The sequence below is a fragment of the Acomys minous genome (genome assembly GCF_964271855.1).
Source record: "Acomys minous genome assembly, chromosome: 1".
In the NCBI taxonomy this organism is placed as follows: Eukaryota; Metazoa; Chordata; class Mammalia; order Rodentia; family Muridae; genus Acomys; species Acomys minous.
Window position 1 is genome coordinate 127,636,965 of NC_140483.1, and position 16,776 is coordinate 127,653,740.

The 16,776-nt window shown below is 39.1% G+C and overlaps 1 protein-coding gene across 1 annotated transcript in view; it reads left to right on the plus strand.

Moving 5' to 3' along the window:
- Positions 1 to 3,482: 3,482 nt before the first annotated feature.
- The window catches only part of RMDN1 (regulator of microtubule dynamics 1), a 37,676-nt gene continuing 24,382 nt past the window's right edge, over positions 3,483 to 16,776 (plus strand). Inside the window, exons 1-2 of the mRNA XM_084794190.1 lie at positions 3,483 to 3,958; positions 10,949 to 11,066. Of these exons, the coding sequence (XP_084650316.1) occupies positions 3,830 to 3,958; positions 10,949 to 11,066 (247 nt within the window). The 5' untranslated portion in view covers positions 3,483 to 3,829. The remainder of the gene's footprint in view (positions 3,959 to 10,948; positions 11,067 to 16,776) is intronic.

Sequence of the window (16,776 nt, forward strand, 5' to 3'; positions counted from 1 at the left end):
ACTTTGATATGTTAAATAGGCACCTCAGTTAGCCATTTGGCTGGGATTTGAGACCTAACATTACATATACATGGTACATATTTATTGAATGAATGGAGAATTTGGGTTATGCCCTATTATAACTGATAAAATTCAGAGTCATTGAGATTACAATATAATAAAGGCTTATGTTACCAGTCCCTCCAAAATATACGGCACACAGCAAATAATCACAAAAGTAAAGGTCAAATTGTGAATTAATAAATGAAAATGTATTTAGCAGGAATAAAGAGAAGTGTCCTTGAGGAAGTGACATACCAATTATGGAAAGAGAAATTGAAATTAGCCAGTTAAGAACTAGATTGGTCATATGGGGAAAGGAAGAAAGTACGTGACAGTGGACCATGACGGAGTCCTGGCAGAGGGAGTATCGTGTAGTCAATAAAGCCGGCAGCTCACTTGTAGGATAAAAAAGACAGTGGGCCTGAAACTTACCTGAGATGCATATGATGTATAGGGAGAAAGAGAGGAGTCAGGGTGTGAAGCCAAAGAGACATGGAAGAGAGAGCAGATAGGAAGTCTCTGTGTGCCAGGACAGTGTGCCAACAACAAATGTAAGGAGGGGAACAAGCTTCTGATCTTTTTATTTCCCTTTGACAACATGCCCAGGGATCAGACCCAAGGCCTCTTACATATTAACACTCTACCATCAAGCTACATCACCAGCTCTTTTGTTTTTTTCCTTTCTTTTTTTTTTTTCTTTTTTTTTTTTTTTTTGTTTTTTTGGGTTTTGTTTTTGTTTTTGTTTTTCAAAACATGCTTCCTCTGTGCTGCCTTGGCTGTCCTGGAACTCTCTTTGTAGATCAGGCTAGCTTCAAACTCACAGAGATCCACCTGTCTCCGCCTCCCTGGGATTACAGGCGTGTGTCACCACTGCCCAGCCTATATGCACTTCTTAAAAATATCCCATTGCATGCTAGGAATTATAGTTCACATGTGCAAGTTCCTAGGTTCAAAACCATGCACACAAAATAATCATATCTTGCCAATAATATCACAAAATCTTATCAAGAGCCTCAGTATGCGAAGGGATGGAAAGGATATATCACATAGTGTTTCTGCTTAAAACCAAAACCAAACAAACAAAAAGTGCATGACCACAGTTGACTCAAGGAAAACAGGCAGTGCGGGATCTTGAATATGTGGTCCTCATCCATACAAGGCAAGCACTTTGCCAACAGCCATATCTACAGTCTCTAAAGTAATGGTGCCTAACCATGGAAAAACCAAGTAAAGTTGGTTGCCAGACAAATTTAAGATGCTGACCTGAATCTGCATTTCAGGTAAACAAGTTTTTCAGCATAAGTATGTCCAATGAAATCTATTATTGGTGAGGCTGTGCATGCAGCGGGCTGATAGAGAACTTTCCTAAGCTGCACACAGTTCTGGCTTTACTCACAACAGCACACATGAAAACAGAATTCATTGTAGCCGAGATATCAAAAAATAGTATGTCAGAATGATCATGCCATCCCATAATATATAAACATATTATCTAGCCTGACTGAACTATCCTGTAGTAAAGATACGTAAAAGTGGTTCCTTCTGTGGAAATGACTAGGAGTCAACAGAAGTTAAGAAGGCTATTTAAAAATAGATTTTAATATTTTTTATTATTTTAATATAATGTATCTTATCTATTTAATCTATGAAAGTTGACAAATAAAATGCATGTATTTATTATAAAGGGCACAATGATGTTGTGGCATATATGCATAAATATGCTATTTTCATAAAATTATAGTTTATCTTGGAGACAACTAGAGATCAATACAATAAAATCTATAATAAGAACTAGAACATGGGGGCTGCAGAGATTGCTCAGCAGTTAATTACCCCTTATGACTCCAGTTCTGAGTCCAGAGAGTCTCCTTTCTCTGTCCCTCTCCTTCTCCCTTTCTCCCCCACCTCCCTTAAACACAAACCAAAGGGAATGTGTCTTGTAGATTCTCCACAGGTTAGTGCAATGCTTGCAGACGTATTTCTCCATTGTCACTGACATGAACATGATGTAAGAGCAAAAGCAATGTCTTATGTCTTTGCAGCTGGGAACCTTGCTTTGAACACCACTTCTATCACTTTTCTCATGAGCATGAGTGACTCTGGAGAATTCAAACTCGTGCTGAAGCACATTTTCTTAATTTATAAAATGCAGATACTATCCATACCTAATGATGATTAAATGAGTTAATAACATAACGCTTAGAGGCATGAAAGGTCCCAGCACTGCAATAGCATCTTTAGCAAACAGGCATCTAAATAATTTAAGGCAATAAATGTAAGGTAAAATAAAATTTGAGTTTTTGCTATCTCTAGAATATAACCTATTTTTGTCTTTATGAGTCCCTACCAAGGAAAGCCCTGGTATAGCTATTGTAATTTTTAAAATGCAGTCTAACAGTCATATCCTGTAGATCAGGATAGACTGGATTTCACTGAGAAGCCCAGGATGTCCTTAAAATCAAGACAAGTGCTGGGATTACAGCAATGGGAGTATAGCAACTTCTTTTTCTTTTCTTTTCTTTTCTTTTTTTCATTAGAAGTTCCAGGCTAGCACCCAACTTGTTAGCATTCTGCATCAGTCCGCCTACCTGTGATGTCATTGCTTACCTGCTATGGGGGTCTGGCCCTGCTCAGGGCTATATAAAAGGACTATATAAAAAAGGGCTATATAAAAAGGGCTATATAAAAGGACAAGCCCTTGCCCTGGTCTCTCTCTTCTCTCCCTTACTTCCCCCTCTCCCTTTTTCTCTTCTTCTTACTCTTCCTGTCTCTGTCTCTTTCTGGGGTACCCCCTCCCCTTTCCTTCTCTCTCCATGTTCATTTAATAAACTCCTTTACAATCTGGCATCTGGTACCTTATTACCTTATACCTTATATCTTATCTTATTGTCTTGTATATTATTTCTTATATCTTAATTATGAAGCAACTCATTACGTAGTCGAAGATGACCATGATCTCCTGCTTATGTGTCCACCTCTCCAACTGGCATTGTAGGCATGTGCTACCACACCAGTCTTCTGTAGAGCTGGAAATTGAATCCAGGATTCATGCAGGCTAAGAAAACACTGCACTCTGGCAGGGCTCCCCTCTTCCTAGTATTTCTTCACTAAGCCCCGATGGGGTTTTGCTTTCTTCTTGTTTTTAGTAGGGTCCTCCACTTTAGCATGTCCAACATCTAGATTTTTTCCCCACTCTCCTTCTACGTGCTTTCTTTCTTTCTTTCTTTCTTTCTTTCTTTCTTTCTTTCTTTCTTTCTTTCTTTCTTTCTTTATTGGTTTTTCGAGACAGGGTTTCTCTATGTAGCCTTGGCTGGCTGAGAACTCACTCTATACATCAAGCTGGCCTCAAACTGAGAGATCTGCCTGCCTCTGCCTCCCAAGGGCTGGGGTTAAACGCATGCACAATCACCGCTCGGTTTATGCGACAATTTAATTTATTCAAGTATTTATTTTCAAAAAGGACCACAAGTGCCAAGATTGACTTTACTGTTGAAGACTTTGGAGAATTATAGAAAAACCGCTTTTTTGGGAAAGCGCCCGCAAAATCTACAACAGACTGCTGTCCAAGGCCTGAGAACTCTCTCTCCCTTGTAACAGCTTGCTGTGCGCATGCGTGATGCCCCGCCCCGACTTCCGGCCTCTGGAACCGGAGACCCGGAAGCTGTAGGTGTGGCGGATGTGCTAGCCGAGACTTGGAACACTGTTCCTGAGGTGCCTTTCGCCTCGCCCCGCCCCGAGCTGTCAACTTCTCTAGCGCGTGTTCGGTCTAGCTGGTGAGGTGTCAGTCATGGCGCTGTCCTTGGGACTGTGGCGCCTTCTCCCTCTGCGTCGCAGAGCCGAGCAGAGCGTCTCTCAGCTGGCCAGGACCTGGGGCAGCCGTGGGCACTGTGGCGCCCGGGGATTCCGCGGCTCCGAGGTAACCCGCTGCCTTCTTCGGCATGGCGTCGGGGGTGCCCCCATCTCCAGGTCTGGAAGTCCCGCTTCCTGGCCAGCCAGACCTTCCTGGCGCGTCCGCGTTGCAAACCTCCTTTGAGAGAGCTGGCTTTGCGGCAGCGGGATGCGTCCTCCCTGCCCTTCCTGTCCGAAAATAGCACAGGAAGGTGCAAGAACTTTGACCGTTGAGAAACTCGCTTTCAGCAAAGCCACCAAGGGTTACAGAACTCAGGTTATTTATTACCTCAGACAGCTCAGCCCAATGGCTCAGTGCTGTAGTGCCAGCTACTAGAGAGTCCTAGGAAGGAGGAGCGCAAATTCAAGGTCAATTTAGGATATCAAACCAGTTCAAGGCTAGTACGGGCAATTTAGGGAGCCCTTGTCTCAAAATAAATAGTAAAAAAAGAAATAAGCTCAGTGTTTATAAGCCCTTGCCTAACACCTGGGGCAAAAATGTCTGTAATATTATTTTGAAATTTTCAATAAATAAGAGAATTTATTTTTTCAGTAATTATCATTGAATTTGTTTGTTTGTTTGTTTTCTATCCATGTTAAAGCTGTTGAGAATTTTTTTTTTTTTACTGTCTCAGTTCTGGTATTTTATTAAACTGGCCAAGACCCTCTTTATTTTTGAAATGGGATGACATAAGTCCCTAAGATATATTTCTCATAACTGTTTTGTTATTTTAAGCCCTCACATACACATTCAAATACCTGCTTTATGCAAACATTTATTATCCATGGTGTGTGTAGGTCAGGATTCTAAGTACGGCTTAATTGAGTGACTAGCTTAAGCTCTCTCAGGAGGTATATTCAGGCTTTCAACTGTTGAGGTCTCATTTAAAATCTCAGGGTTTTGTATTTTGTGGTCGTGTTTGCTTGCTTGTTCGCCTTGACAGAGCCTCCATAAGTGGCTAAGGCTGGCCTTGAGTTTGAAGTGTAGCCCAGGTGATTTTCTTGCCTTAGCCTTCTAAGCAATAGTATTCCAGGTGTGAAAGTTAAGCCAACAACCTTTTTCCCTTCTCCCCCTCCCTCTTTTTTAAAATTTAATTTACGAGCCCGGGTGTTTTGCCTGCATGTGTGTCTGTGTACCAAATGCATGCCTGGTGTGGGTGGAGGCCAGAAGAGGGCATCCCCTGGAACTGGAGTTAGAGATGGTTGTTAGTTACCACATGGGTGCTGGGAATTGAACCTAGGTCCTCTGAAAGAGCAGTCTGTGCTCTTAACCAGTGAGTTCTCTCTCCAGCCGCTCTCTATTGTTTGTTTTGAAAGCACCGGTTCTGAGGATAGGAGAAAGTTCACACTCTCAAGTGGCAGTGGGCAGATATTTTCTCCACACAGCTGCTGTTGCTCGCTGTCATTGCTGCTTTGACTCTTTGCAGCATGGGCAGGGTTTTAAAAGAGAATCGCTGAGAGAGTGTCGATTTTGCGGTCTTCTTGCCACGTACCCTTGAAAGTAGGGAGGTCTGTAAGTCCACAGTACATGTACGGGGAAGGGATGAGCTGCCTTCTGACACTCAGATTCAGAAAGCCTTAGAGACTGTGCTGTTTAATCCTCTCCCCCACTGTGGAGGACAGAGCTTAGTCCCCCAAAGTTGTTCTCTGCCGTCTACATCTCACCTGCACTCACAGCACACGAGAATAAGTACAAATTTAAAAATCTCATGAACTATTATATTTCTGATTTTAGTCTAAAAATTATAGGAAATCAAATAAGGCATTTGAACAAGGAAGTCATTTGAATAGATTTTCACGGAAAGATTATCAGTGTACGGTCAGAATGGCTATGCAAGAGTGAATGCTAGACAGGCTTTGGTGTAGGATAGGTAAGAAATGTGGCTTGACCTTTAGTGGAAATGTAAATAAGTAGATGAATTAAAAGAATTTTAAAGATATAGAATTATAGGAAGAGGTTAGGAAGAGTGAAGGAGAAACATTTAGTTTCTAGCTGAAACAGCCTGATGGGTAGTGGTACTACTTAGTGAGGTAGGACTGCTTAAAGGGATTTGAGGGGTAAAGGGGAAATGAGTTGTATTTTGGATTATTTAGGAGGTCAAGCTGACACATGGATAAGTAAGTAACTCACTCAGTAGGCCTGCCGATTACCTCTTGAGATCCTGGCTATGGATAGGAACTTTTAGCAGGTAATTATTTGCTTTTGTTTTGTTTTGTTTTTGAGACAGGGTCTCTCTTTGTAGCTCTGGCTTGCCCGGAACGCTATATAGACTAGGTTAGCCTCAAACTCACAGAGATCCACCTGTCTCTGAGTCCTGAGTGCTGAGATTAAAGGCAAACCTCACTATGCCCAGATCATATATAGTTATGTTTATAAACCCTGGAAAAATATTGAAAGTATTTAATATTACTTCAGGAAGATGGCCTTGGATCCATCACAGAGGAATTCTGCTATTTATGAGGCAAAAACTATGGCAAAAATTAGAGAAGAGGAAGAATGGTAGCATTCTTTTCCATATACAGATTTTGTTTTTTGTTTTTTTTTGTTTTTTTGTTTTATAACTTCTGACTTTAAAGTTGGTAAAATTAATGTTAAAATATGTCTGAGAGCATATTTCTTTTATACAGGGACTGTTTTTAAAGGTTGTTATATTTTACTTTCTGTGAATGTGTTGGGATGCATGCTAAGAGTGCACATTGGAGGTAGGTCAGAGGATAGCGGGTGGGGATGTGTTTCTCCTCTCGTCCTCTGGGTCCCAGGGATTGAACTCAGGTCCCAAGGCCTTGGTGACCTCTGCCTTTTACCTGCTAGATTATCTCTATGGCTTCCTCAGGAGATTTTTTTTTTTTTAAAGAACACACTATGAAGGAGGGAGGGGGCTATGATCAGGATGTAAAGTGAATTTAAAAACCTCATTATGGACTTGATAGGCTGCGACCATATGGTGGGGGAGGAGGTCCCCTTCTGTCACAGACCTAGGGGAAGGGAATAGGGTGAAACAGGAAGGGAGGGAGGAATGGGAGGGAGGGGTAACAATTGAGATATAATCTGAATAAATTAATTAAATAAAAACTTCATTGTGAAAGCATTACATGCTACTGTACAGCTAGTAGGTGAAGAAGCACATTCTAGTTGTTGGAGACATTCTTCGAAGTTAGTATCTTGGAGGTGTTTCTGGGTCTTTGATTTTAAGTAGAGGAACATCCTGTTCACCTACTTTTCCAGAGATGAATAAAGGGTTGCTTCACATTAATCAAACTGATAAGAGCTCAGGTGATGAACTGTCAGTTTAGGAATTTACAGTGAGAAATATAGTCACTCAGTGGCCATGCATCCCCCCCATTAAAAAAAAAGTTGTGTATTACTTCTGTATCTGTTGGTTAATAGGCTAAGAGTTAATGTTAAAAAATCTTGGTCCTTCCCTCCTTTCAGGTACCAACATTGTACCTATGAACCTGGCATACCCTTTCCCCACTCTAACTTTTCTTCTTTTCTTTCTTTCTTTCCCTCCATTCCCTCCCTCCCTTCTTTCTTTCCTTCCTTCTTTCCTTCCTTCCTTCCTTCCTTCCTTCCCTCCCTCCCTCCCTCCTCCTCCTCCTCCTTTTGGGGGAGGGAGGTTGATTTTTTTTTTTTTTTTGAGACAAGCTTTCTCTTTGTAGCTTTGGTTGTCCTGGAACTCTCACTGTACACCAGGCTGGCTTCGAACTCACAGAGATCATCTGCCTTTGCCTCCTAGAGTGCTAGGATTATAGGTGTAGGCCACTGCACCTGGGCTTTCTTTCTCTCCTTTTAAGCACAAGCTCTTATATGTCCAGGTATATAGCCAAGGATGATCTTTAACTCCTGATCTTCTTGTGCTTACCTCTGGGGCTAGTACTGAGATTCCAAGAGCACCACCACTTAGTGCAGTTAATATCATGCTAAAGATCCAGCCCAGGGCTTCTTACATGCTAGGCAAGATTCTATAAGCTAGTCTACATCATTAACCTGTCTTTACAAATAGTGCATTCAGAAAATGAAATACTATTTTGCAGTTGATTTGAATTCACTGGTACTAATATTGTGAGTATTCATTCTCATTAGAACATTCAGCAAATTGGAATATATTTTCCATTTTCTTGTCTAAGACCATTTCAGAAGTTTAGATGTGGATTAAATATGGATTGGGAGAAAACTCTAGATGAGTCAGCAGCTTTTTGTTTGTTTTTAAAAACTGAACAAGTGTGCTGGAGAGATAGCTCAGCAGCTATTGCTAAAATATTTGATGCTCTTTCAGAGGACCCAGTTTCCACTCCCAACACCTACATGGTGGTTTATAACCTTTGGTAGCTCCAGGTCCAGAGGATCTGACACTCCTGTGTATCCTCTGCAGGCACCAGGCATGCACATGGTACATAAACATACATTCAGGCACAGTGCTTATATACATAAATAAAACAGATAAAATAAAAACAAAACAAACAGAAAAGAGAACAAGAATGTATCTCTGTTTACAGAGGAAACTGAGATGAAATTCATAGTAGACTTCATCTGGAAACAGATGAGTGTTGAGTGATTCTCAAGTTTAGAAAAGATATCCAGGCTAAAGGTAGAATTGGTCAAATCTGGCACTTAAGACTGAGAGGAAATAAGGTCACAAATACAAAAGAGGAGATATGGGATTAAGCTCTAGATATAAATAGGTAAGGAGACAACAGAGATGAACGAAGAGAAGAAAGAAACCTAAGAAAATATTTCAAAACCAAACTGAAATGTTTAAAAGTAGCAAAAACCAGTGCTGGGAAAGTGCATTACAAAGAGGGTAGTTCTGGGTTGATAGTACATTTATTATGTTGATTGTGGTGATGAAGACGGTTTTCCCCAGTTTATACAAATCCTAAAATTGTACCCTTAAGTATGTAGTTTATTACATGTAAAATTTCCAATAAAGCTGGTTTTAAATTTTAAATCAGCTCACAACTTGTATATTTTTATTCTTATAATGTCTTTTTCCTAAGAGGAAACAGATGGCTTTCAAATGCTGTTGATATAGCAAAGCACAATGAGAATTCGGAATTGACCAGTTTATAGAGTCCCCCGCCCCGCCTGAGACAGGGTTTCTCTGTAACATAGACTCCCTTTGTAGACCAGGCTGGCCTTGAACTCACAGAGATCCTGCCTCTGCGCCCCACCCCCACCCCCAGTGCTGGGATTAAAGAAGTAAGAGAAAATTCAACTCCCCAAATGCCTCAAAACTCAAGGCATTTTGAGTGCCATAGAACTGGAAATTCCACACTGACTTCATGTGACAGGTTAAGTTAAAACACAGGCACATTGAGATAATACTACATAAAATTATTTACAGGCTCTATAAACTATATAAAAAGTACAAATTAATTTCATGGGTATAATAGAGTCCTATGTACATGATCTCTCATTATATTTGTACAAATATTCCAAAGTCTGAGAAACAAAAACATAGTATCACCTGAAACATTTCTGTTCAGCACTTCAGAAAAGGGAGCTCATCCTGTAGCACTGAGCCAGTATTTCGGTGCCATTAACTAGAATGCCATTTGTGGAGTGCTTTGTTTAGGCGTGAATTTGTAGATTGCTCAGGCCTGTCCTTTTGGACCATGGCAGGTGATCAGTTGAAGGCCTGCTTCAGCTATTCAGTGAGGTCAAGGTCAGCCTGGGCTACCAAAAGAAAAAAGCAGTATAACTGTGTGGATTCAAGAGAAAATGGGAACTAGAAAGTGGAAACAGGAAAATAAGAGAGCTTTTTGGAAGAGTTGGGAAGAGACTTAAAGGAGATTTGAAATCAAAGGGAAGTGTGGTGTTTTATTTTTTCAGAGCTGAGAGTACTTTACCACTGAGTCACATATCCTATCTAAGGTTGTTTTCAGAAGGAAAAAAATATCTGGGACCTTGTAATCCCATTGCTCAGGAGGCAGAGGCAGGAGGGTCAGAAGTTCAAGTTCAGCTTGACCTATATAGTGGGACCCTGTTTACAAAACATTGAGAAAAAATTACAGGCTATTTTTCAATAAAGATAGCAATGCTTGTTTTAATGCTGATCAATTGATTTGACATAAAGGGGAAAATAATACAGTTAAATAGGAAAGTAATGGAATCAGGAAGGAGTGATATGTGTTTGTTCTTATAATTGCTCTCAATAATCTGTCATGACCTTGTAAATTAATTCCAAGTCTGCTTGTGTATTCTGTTGTTTGAGGCTGGGCCTCAGGTCTACCCTTAGCTGGCCTTGACCTGGAACTCAGCAACTCTGTTATTCAGACAGACAGCCCTTGAATATCTCCCTGGTCTTCCTGCCTCTACCTCCTGAGCATTGTGATTATAGGCACATGCTACCATACCAAACTTAAATATGATTATTATTCATAATCTGTTCAAAACCTGTGGGGTCTTTGGACAATATGCTTACTGAGAGCTGTATGTAATTTCTATGCTTACTGAGAGCTGTATGTAATTTCTGTGTGTAATAGTTATTATAATTTTTAGCCTATCTATAATAAGTATTTGTTCCAATATTTATTATATGTGCTGTTGAAGCAAGCACATAATTAGCATTTGTTATGTGTCTGTTTAACGTATCAATGAATTAATTTATAAACTTATTAATATTTTTCCATACAATCACTGTACACATGTCTCTGTAAAAGATTTCCATAAAGAATAATTTTTGCCATATTAACTCATTCATTCATTTATTCACTCATTCATTCATTCATTTTGACTTTCTGAGTCTTGAACGAGATGCCTAATGCATGATGCTCTACCCCTGAGTTACACTCCTAGTCTATAACTGACCTTTAGACAAATTACTACTTCCATTACTAAGATATACTGAATACAAGGTTTGAAATAGTTTTACTAAAGAGTTGGTAATTTTTTTAAGCTTCCAGCATTCTATAATTACTTGCTTTAGAGGTGGGAGAAAATTAATATGCTTTGCTTGGGGTGACAATTTCTTTATGATTTTTGAGTTTCATAATATTAATGTATTATTTTCTGTAGGTGATAGGAAACACGAGATCTTTCAAGAGAGGCCTTTTTTTCTCAGCCTTATCTTATTTGGGTTTTGAAACCTACCAAGTCATTTCTCAGGCTGCTGTGGTTCATGCTGCAGCCAAAGGTAAGCATACGCTAGGGATCTTGAGGATTTATCTGTGGGTGGGTGGGTGCCTCTGTGCACATATACAGAGACCAGAGGTTAAGGTCATGCCTTCTTCTTTACCTCTCCACCTTTTTCAATATTAGTACTTATTTATGTATATGGGCGTTATGTCTGCATACCTCTGCACATGAGAAGAAGGCATCGGATCCTATAGGGGTACTGTTACAAACCATTGTGATCCACCATGTGGGTCCTGGGAATTGAACCCAGGACCTCCATATGAACAGCCAATCCTCTTAACTGCTGAGCTGTCTCTCAGGCCCCTCCAGCTTATATTTTGGACAGAAATCACTGAACCTGGAGCTCTGCTTCCCAGTGCTGGGATTACAGATGTGATCTGTAATTGCACAATCAGCTTTTTATATGGCTGCTAGGGATCAGGTTTTCATGCTTATACAGGAAGCTCTTCACTGCCTGAGCTAGCCCCCTGCTTTTGAGAGTTTGTCATCAGCGTATTTTTGAATACATAATGAAACTAACAGTATTGTTTGTCCTTCTCTGCCAGTCAGAATGTATGTTTATATTCAATATATTATTTATTAAATATTAGATATATATTATTTAATTTCATGTGTGTGCTGGTGGGGGTGGCCACAGTATGGTAGCAGAAGTCAATGGAAAACTGTTGAGAACGCTCTCGTTTTATCCTGAGGAGCCAGGGGATCAAACTCAACTTGTCAGTCTTGGTGGAAGTCCCTTTGTATACTGAGCTGTCTCACCAGCTCTCTTTGTAGGAATTTTGAGCTAAGAATTTTTGTTTTACATTTTGAATAGTGTAAAAGTGCGTTGTGTATGTAGACTAAAGCAGGATAGCAAAAGACAATGGGTGGCCCACCACCTATAAACTCTAGAGGTATGGACAGCAGAGGTTTGTCAACCTTTGTTTTGGAAGGACAAGATGATTCTCTTACTTCTCTAAGTAAGCCAAGATGTTACACTCTAGATATAATAAAGCAGATATCTAGTCTAGAACGTGGGGAGGGGAATATTTTATTCATAAGTAGAATGCAGCTTGGTATCATTATCAGATAATTGATTGAAAAATAGGAAAATTTTAGTTTATCTCTTCTCTGACATAAAAGAGACTAAACACTTTTAAGACTTGAGACTCCCTAAGCCAGTTTACATAATAAGGGGCAAACTTTTAGTATCTAAGAGAAATATCATTTCAATTTATGGATTGACTCTTTTGTAACCTTAAAGGAGAATGTGGTTGAGGAAGGGAAGTACTTAATACTGAACTGATGTTCTTTTAACGTTCTGATACAAGAACTTGAGGTTGTTATTATAAACTAGTTGGCAGGCCCAGGCACGATGGTGCATGTAGATCTCTGTGAGTTCCAGGACAGCTTGGTCTACATAGCAAGTTCCAGGACAGCCAGAGGTATATAGTGAGACCCTGTCTCCAAAACAAAACAACAACAACAACAACAAAAACTCCAGCCAACCAAACAAACAAATAAAAAACCTGATTGTCTATTTAATTTATGTGGGACTATCTTGTCTAAGAAAATGGATAATTGAAGTCCGATGTGGTGCCTATACCTTCAGTCCAGTCCTAGCACCCAGGAGGTGGGGGCAAGTAGATCTTTGTGAGTTCAAGGCCAACCTAGTTTACCTGCTGACTTCCAGGTCAACCATGGTTACAGAATGAGACTCTGTCTAGGGGGTAAAAAAAAATCCCTATGTATTTACTTTTAAGAGACAGGCCCTCTTGAGGCCCATGAGCTTTGTGCATGTGGTAGCAGATGTGCAGGTGTATGGGAGGATATGCCATTACTCTCTTTCTCTAGCTTCTGAGGGGCAGCCAGGAGCTAGGATGTGAGGAGTACTACATATATATCATGAGTATTGCAGTTGGGTAGGATGGATTCATTCATTCATTTTTCTCCCTTGCAGCACATATGTATTTTAATGAAAGCCTAATTCAGCTTTTTGGCTTTTGTTGGATTATATTCTGAGCTTCGGAGTTTTGTTTGTTTGCTTTGAAACAGGGTCTCACTATTTAGCCCTGGCTGGCCTATAACTCTATATGTAGAAGAGCCTTCCCATGCTAAGATAATTCTGCTTAAAAAACAACAACAACAAAAACAGTAAATAATCAAGGCATAATGGTGCCCCTCTTTAGTTCCAGCTTTCAAGGTGTGGAGCAGCGATCTCTTTCAGTCCCAGGCTAGCCAATTCAGTAGTTAAGACTCAAAAAATACAAAATTTTAGAAACAAAACAAAACAGTGGATCAAATAATACAGCATATCCAAGTATATGGAAAATTGGGGCAAAACAGTGATGGTTCTTAGTCAGTTAGATCAATATGAAATAACAGAATGCATTGCTTACAAGCTCTTGTGGAATATTTTTTTTTAAAATATCACATACTTGAACAAAGATTTAGTGCATGCCTGCCCTTTCAGCATCTTTGAGACTAGTACAACATTCTGGACCTCATAGGGCTGATTTGTTTGTTTGTTTGTTTGTTTGTTCAAGACCAACTTGGACTTCTTAAGTAATTAACCCAAGAGGAAAAAGGTACTGGGTACTTGGTAATAAAGAAAGCCTAATTTTTTCCTAATAATCAGCACAAGGCCATGATAGAAAAGTTATTTGGTCTTGGTCCTGAGTTTAATCACCAGTACTACTAAGAAAGTTACTATCATTCATTCATATTTTCTAGTCCTGCAGTAACACAATAGGAATCAACAACAAGAAGTTGGCCAAGGAAATCCAGTATGTTTGATAACTATTTATTTCTAAATAATCCACAAAGAATAAAGCATCCAATGTAAGATACTAGGAAGAGACTATCAGAAAATTCATACTGAATAAAAGGAAGGAAATAACAAAAAAAGTTGAGATGATTTTTAAAAAATATTTTAAAATATTTTTAATAAATATGGACAATTCAAGTAATGAAGACAGGATAGTATGTTCTAATAGTTAGTTCTAATAGTACTACCTTAGGTAGTTAGTTCTAATAGTACTTCCTTAGGTAGTTAGTTCTAATAGTACTACCTTAGGTAGTTAGTTCTAATAGTACTTCCTTAGGTAGTTAGTTCTAATAGTACTTCCTTAGGTAGTTAGTTCTAATAGTACTTCCTTAGGTAGTTAGTTCTAATAGTACTTCCTTAGGTAGTTAGTTCTAATAGTACTTCCTTAGGTAGTTAGTTCTAATAGTACTTCCTTAGGTAGTTAGTTCTAATAGTACTTCCTTAGGTAGTTAGTTCTAATAGTACTTCCTTAGGTAGTTAGTTCTAATAGTACTTCCTTAGGTAGTTAGTTCTAATAGTACTTCCTTAGGTAGTTAGTTCTAATAGTACTTCCTTAGGTAGTTAGTTCTAATAGTACTTCCTTAGGTAGTTAGTTCTAATAGTACTTCCTTAGGTAGTTAGTTCTAATAGTACTTCCTTAGGTAGTTAGTTCTAATAGTACTTCCTTAGGTAGTTAGTTCTAATAGTACTTCCTTAGGTAGTTAGTTCTAATAGTACTTCCTTAGGTAGTTAGTTCTAATAATACTTCCTTAGGTAGTTAGTTCTAATAGTACTTCCTTAGGTAGTTAGTTCTAATAGTACTTCCTTAGGTAGTTAGTTCTAATAGTACTTCCTTAGGTAGTTAGTTCTAATAGTACTACCTTAGGTAGTTAGTTCTAATAGTACTTCCTTAGGTAGTTAGTTCTAATAGTACTTCCTTAGGTAGTTAGTTCTAATAGTACTTCCTTAGGTAGTTAGTTCTAATAGTAATTCCTTAGGTAGTTAGTTCTAATAGTACTTCCTTAGGTAGTTAGTTCTAATAGTACTTCCTTAGGTAGTTAGTTCTAATAGTACTTCCTTAGGTAGTTAGTTCTAATAGTACTTCCTTAGGTAGTTAGTTCTAATAGTACTTCCTTAGGTAGTTAGTTCTAATAGTACTTCCTTAGGTAGTTAGTTCTAATAGTACTTCCTTAGGTAGTTAGTTCTAATAGTACTTCCTTAGGTAGTTAGTTCTAATAGTACTTCCTTAGGTAGTTAGTTCTAATAGTACTTCCTTAGGTAGTTAGTTCTAATAGTACTTCCTTAGGTAGTTAGTTCTAATAGTACTTCCTTAGGTAGTTCTAATAGTACTTCCTTAGGTAGTTAGTTCTAATAGTACTTCCTTAGGTAGTTAGTTCTAATAGTAATTCCTTAGGTAGTTAGTTCTAATAGTACTTCCTTAGGTAGTTAGTTCTAATAGTACTACCTTAGGTAGTTAGTTCTAATAGTACTTCCTTAGGTAGTTAGTTCTAATAGTACTTCCTTAGGTAGTTAGTTCTAATAATACTTCCTTAGGTAGTTAGTTCTAATAGTACTTCCTTAGGTAGTTAGTTCTAATAGTACTTCCTTAGGTAGTTAGTTCTAATAGTACTTCCTTAGGTAGTAAATCTTGGAAGTAGCAGTATGATAATGAGCCATAAGCAAAAAACTATTATATAGAAAATTTAAGCAAGCACAGAGTGTATCAAAGAAAACTGTTTAAAGGCTGACTTAAAGACAAAACAGTAATCCCCACACTGAAAAGAGGCTGGTGTGGGAGGATCTAGTGTTGAGGCTAGCCTGGGCTACACAGAGACTTTGTATGAAGAAATAAAAGAGCTGAGTATGTAACACAGTGGCATTGTGTTTGCCTAGCACCGGCAAGGCCTTGGGCTGATCCCAAATACTGTGAGAATAAACAAAAACAGCAAAATAAGACTTAAAAATAGAAAACAATAAAATGAACATCAGGAAACTATGGCTAGAGTTCAGAGGTATATTTCATAGGGCAGTGATTAACATCAGACACTGTTTTTATCTTCTTTTCTGTTTTTGAGTCGGAGTTCTGCTGTGTGGTTCTGGCTGGGCTGGAACTCATTATGTAAAAGTCCAACTGCCTCTACCTCCCAAGCAGTGACTAAAGGCAGTGTGCCCAGGGTCAAATACAACATAAATGTGGAAAGATTAAGAATGACCACAGCAACTTATAAAAGAAAGCATTTAATTGGGGCTTGTTTATAGTTCAGAGGTGTAGCCCATTCTAGTCATGGCAGCACCATGGACTCACAGGCAGCAAGAAGTGAGAGACACTGGCACCAGGCTTGGGCTTTTGAACCTTCTCTAAACCTTGGGCAAGTGATACTTCTCTAACAAGGCCACACTTCCTAATCCTTTTAAATAGTGCCACTGCCTGTTGACTAAGCATTCAAATGTCTGGGGACCATTCTTATTCAGATCAACTCCGATGACTAAAGAAAGAACAGACATAGAATATATTCTAAGGTAGTAGAGAAGAAGAAAATAAAATCCACTCAATACACCAATGGGCAGAAATTATCAAAGGAAAGAAGCAAAGAAATCAGTGTTGCTGGTCTCCAAGCTGGCTTCCCCTTAGAACTCTGCCTACTTCCTGGGCTGCTTGCCTTTGTGTGGTCCTCTCTCATAGTGAGCTGGCTGGACTTCATGGACTTCTGTCCTACGGCATACTGACAAAAGTGACAGAAGATAATATGCCAAATCATACCTACCAGAGCTGGCTTTCTGGGCCTCTCATATCAATTTCTTTTTTAGGTAGGTACTTGGCTCTTTACTGCTAGGCATACTTAACCACTTCCCTAAGACTGAATTATAATTCTTTTTAAATGGCAATTTCTGTTCTTACCACAAGATGGTAGCAAATATCCAG